Raw genomic sequence first — 4438 nt, 5'->3', positions numbered from 1 at the left:
TGTCACTGTTGATGGAAATCTAGGCAGCTCCTCCTTCCCACATCGTTAGGGAACAAAACAAAGTGGCAAATGCATTAGCAAAGATTGAACTAGAGACAACAAATTTTGGTGTCACTCACATTTTGTCATCCCCTCCCCCTAATGGTGTATCTCTTGTCCAAACGGATATGCTAGGACTTAATACTATTATACAAACAAGCATGAACTCTATTAACCTAGTACACCGAGATGTGGCTACTAACTCTTCAAACTGCTCCATGACTGTGCAGGGGACCAGCCTTGCTGAGCCCCTTAAGTATTAACATTAACATGAACAGCCTTTTAAACCCAAAAAGAAATAAAATTAAAATAAAATAAAGATTGGTCAACCATATGAATGCCACTAATTGCACAAGAAATATTTTTTGTTGTCTCATATGAAAGTTAATACTGCACGACAAATATTTTTTGTTGTCTAATATGAAGGTTGATATATGCTATGTACAAGAAAAATAATTTATGCAGAAATTAATACTTGTGGCTACAGAAGAAAAAGAAAAGAACAAAGAAGCAGTGCAAAGTATAAGGCATCCCAGAAACAAATTGGTTGTATAGATGAATCTGAAGCAGTGTATAATGACTAAAGAGAGAATATTAAGAGAAATAAAGAGCAATGGGAATATCCAATCCACGCTAAAAATTAAGGTGGATAATCCCTCTATATAACTGAAGTCATCTGGGGCTTCTGCAGACTTTCTTCTCTGTACTGCAAGCGCCTCTTCTTCGAGCCATAGTACCTGTATATGATGCTCTCAAGGCAATGCCTAATGCGTGATACATCATAATTCTCGAGAAACTTGAGGTCAGTTTCTCTCCACTTTGTGCCAGCAAAATGCTTGTACTCCTCCACCACAGCAGACATACACCAGTTCTGCAATTTCCTCAGGCACCCAACGAGGCAACCAGTTCGATGCTGCAGGAAAAAATATACAAACTTGTTACAACCATAACAAGGGAATTTGTATCAGTTATGAAGAAATTATGAAGTCCCTGTATTACAATTGGGAAAATAACCGAAACAAGGTTCAATTTACAACGGCTATATAGGATGCTTGAAATTCAAGCGAAAGCAATAGCCATAATATAAGATTAGCTAGACAACAACAGCTTCGGCCCCAATCTCAAGCAAGTTGGCTTTGAAATATAAATCCTCACACCTCTGTCCATATTAATCCATTTACGAAGATATATTGCATAATTTAAACATGAGAGACAACACAATGAATGAATAGATTTCATACAGATCACAAGGAGACATGAGAGGTACACCAACAATAGGAATTGGGTTCAATAATAGCACAGTAGATATATTTACAATTCTCAAAAAAGAAATACAGAGTAATAGCAAAGCAGAGTATGCATCTATTAACATCAATGAAATTTCCAGATAGAAATGAAATATACACAATAAAGTGAATAATTAGAAACATAAGCATAGAAACCACAGCAATAAGATGCAGATAATGTACCTTTCCGCGCTTACAGTGGATGAGAACTGGGTGATTTCTTACATCTATAAGACGAAAAGGGAAAACGAAAGTAAAAATTCATGCACTAAGATTTTAACAGCACCCTTAAAACATAACAGATAAAGAAACATAGATTGTTTACCAGTTATCACTTTCAGAGCCTCTGTTATAGCACTGCTGGACATAGCAGATGGCTCCTGAATGGAAAAAGGTTCCAATTTATACAAGAAATACTTAAGCAAAAAAGAATATCAAAAGTTTGTACCACTGAAAAATTTACATGAAAATTTTGACATTAGCAAGTTTCTTAACCTGATTTTAACTATCAAGATAACCATAAAAGGAGAAGAAAGCACACGACCATGCCCACAAAATAAAGAGCGAAAAAAAACTTAAAACAATCTCTCTAAGCATATAAACCTTCAGTGCACATCAATATTGCAAAGTTCCGCCCCGAGAGAGGTACCAAATCGAGGCAAACTCTAACTACTAGATATGACCTCAAAATAACCATGCGGGCGGAAGTTGGCCAGTGAAACTATATGAGATAACTTCATTGTCGAGAGGGAAAGAACCCGGATCACCAGCTAAGGCCCCTAAATGCTCAGTGAGGTTAATGCAATCTAAATTTCTTTTTCTTTACCCAAAAACAACTCTTATGCAATTTGAACTCTAAACTTAGAAGCAATGTCCCAATGTCAAACACAAATTAACCTTTATGTTCCCAGAAAGCCAATAGAAAAGGATAGAAATGATTTCTAAAACGGCAACCTTTTGAGAAACAAATTTCAAGAAAAAACAATTACGGTTAACTGCACCATTTAGATTTTAGATCCTGTTCGATTATTAATCAAATCAGAAAACCCCAAGAAAGTACATAAACAATAAAGGGAAAGAAGAAGAACCAAAGTTTCTCAATTAAAAAAAAAGTTATTCAGGTAGCTTTTGTTGAATTTCATTTCGTTTAACCAGGAGAAGATTAAATCCCTCATGAAATAACAGTAATGAACAGAACAAGGATTTTAAATAACAAAAAAGGAGTACCTTCGTGCCATCTATTCCAAACTTGAAAAGCTTGATATTGTTAGTTCGTAGAAACTCCAAATTTTCTTCAGAATAAGGCTCAGGGCACAAATATCTACAAACTCAAAACAAAATCTTTAATTGCATCTTCACACAGAAGAATCTTGAAAATAAAGCCATGAAAGAAAAATGGGAAATCTTGCAATCCACAAAAATAGAAAAAGAAAGACTAACATGATGGAGCGAAGATTGAGGGAGTGAAGAAAGGGGAAATTGGATGGTTGAGGGAATCCAGATCTATAAATGCAGTTATCTTCAACAGCAGAGAAATTTGTGGGCGGTGCCAACAGCAAATCATCGCCCTCTTTTTCCAAAATCACACACATTTTCCTTCCTCCTTTTTTTTTCTTTGTTTATCAATCTGAAGAGTTGTTAAAATCAATGCTAAAGAACAACCAAAACGGCCGCCTTCGTCATCATTTTTTCTCTTCTTGTCTTGTATAATAATAACTTTCAAATGACACGGTAAATGGAATATATAAGAATTTTCTTCAACTTATTTCCATGAAGGCGGCGTGGAAGTTGCAACGGGTGGATGGTAGGGTATAGGGAGGTGGGGGTGTTTAGCGTGTTTAGAAGAAAAGAGGAAATCAAGAAAAAGGCATGATGTGTGAAAGAGATTTCTCCTAATTGTACTTTAACTACAATTATTATAGGATAGGATGTTGCTTTATGTGGGGGCAGTTGGGATCCTCGACGAATTTAGGTATTAGGTATACAAGTAGCAAATGTTTGATATCCAAATATTTTTAACCTTTCAAATTTGGACGAATTGTTTTCTCTATTATGGAATTTTCATGTCCATACGAGAAAATACGAGACCTGATCAATAAAAAATTTTAATTATATTCTCATATTATAATAAATAATATGTATATAATATTCATCTGAATATAAATATATTTATATCATTAATGATTTGATATATATATATATATATCCGTCACATTAACGATGTGCGACATATTGAAATTTTACTCATTTTTTTTTAATTTATTCCACTTCAAAATAATTAATCTACCTTAATTTAAAATTTATTATTCAGACCTAAACCCAACCCTACCCTATCCAATCTGAATTGAAGCTTAGCATCTCTCTCACTGAGAAGGCTTTGAAGGTTTTACTTGAGGGACTAGCTGCATAAAACAATCAAAAATGATTTTCTAGAACTTTCCATTCAAACAACAACAAATCAAGACAAGAAAATAATTAGATGAAAGGTGTAGATGAAGAAGAAACACCCATAGATCTCTACTCGATTCTCAATGAGCTTTTTTTCTCAAAATTGTCAGTTAACCATTTGTAAAATAAACTTGATATTTAGATATAAGAAGTTTATCATCCTCTTTCAATGAAGTGAGACTATTAAATAGGAAAGAAAAATCAAATCTAATTTGTTCTGAACTTATGATAATTTAAAATTTGGAGCCTGCAACTCTAAGCAGCATCACTGGCGCCCTTCCCTTTCTTTTTCTGAAGTTTCTTCATTAAAACTCAAGCTGCTTACTCTCCAAAATGTAACAATCAGCACGACCACACTGGCCATGTCGTGATGAGATTCTTGTTGCCTCTTTTTCAGCTTTCTTTTGAGATGGTTTCTTGAAGATTTTATGGAATCGGGTCGGATAATGGGTTAGATAATGAATTTTAAATAAGGGTGGATTAATTATTTGAAAATAAGATAAATTAAAAAAATGAGTAACATTTCGACACATGGCATGTTGCTAATGAAAAGGGTATATATATACCAAATCATTAATGACAAAAATATATTTGTATCTAAAATATGATAAAAAAAAATATATACATATCATTTATCATAATTTAGAGATATATTCATACCTTTT

At 33.8% G+C, this 4438-nt stretch overlaps 1 protein-coding gene across 2 annotated transcripts; it reads right to left on the bottom strand.

Moving 5' to 3' along the window:
- Positions 1 to 569: 569 nt before the first annotated feature.
- On the bottom strand, positions 570 to 4225 carry LOC107851382 (tyrosine-protein phosphatase DSP3). Of its 2 annotated transcripts, XM_016696382.2 has the most exons (5): positions 2766 to 4225; positions 2553 to 2646; positions 1651 to 1705; positions 1509 to 1552; positions 570 to 952 (listed from the first exon to the last, which is right to left on the bottom strand). In XM_016696382.2, exons 1-5 carry the CDS (start codon positions 2915 to 2917, stop codon positions 698 to 700), a joined length of 600 nt encoding a protein of 199 aa, XP_016551868.1. In that variant the 5' UTR covers positions 2918 to 4225; the 3' UTR covers positions 570 to 697. The 2 variants fall into 2 exon arrangements, with proteins under 2 accessions (XP_016551868.1, XP_016551869.1); XM_016696383.2 differs by lacking the exons at positions 1509 to 1552; positions 1651 to 1705 and having other exon boundaries at positions 2766 to 3299.
- Positions 4226 to 4438: the final 213 nt, after the last annotated feature.

The sequence above is a fragment of the Capsicum annuum genome, chromosome 12 (assembly GCF_002878395.1).
Source record: "Capsicum annuum cultivar UCD-10X-F1 chromosome 12, UCD10Xv1.1, whole genome shotgun sequence".
Taxonomy (NCBI): domain Eukaryota; kingdom Viridiplantae; phylum Streptophyta; class Magnoliopsida; order Solanales; family Solanaceae; genus Capsicum; species Capsicum annuum.
This window is presented reverse-complemented; position numbering and strand designations above follow the sequence as displayed.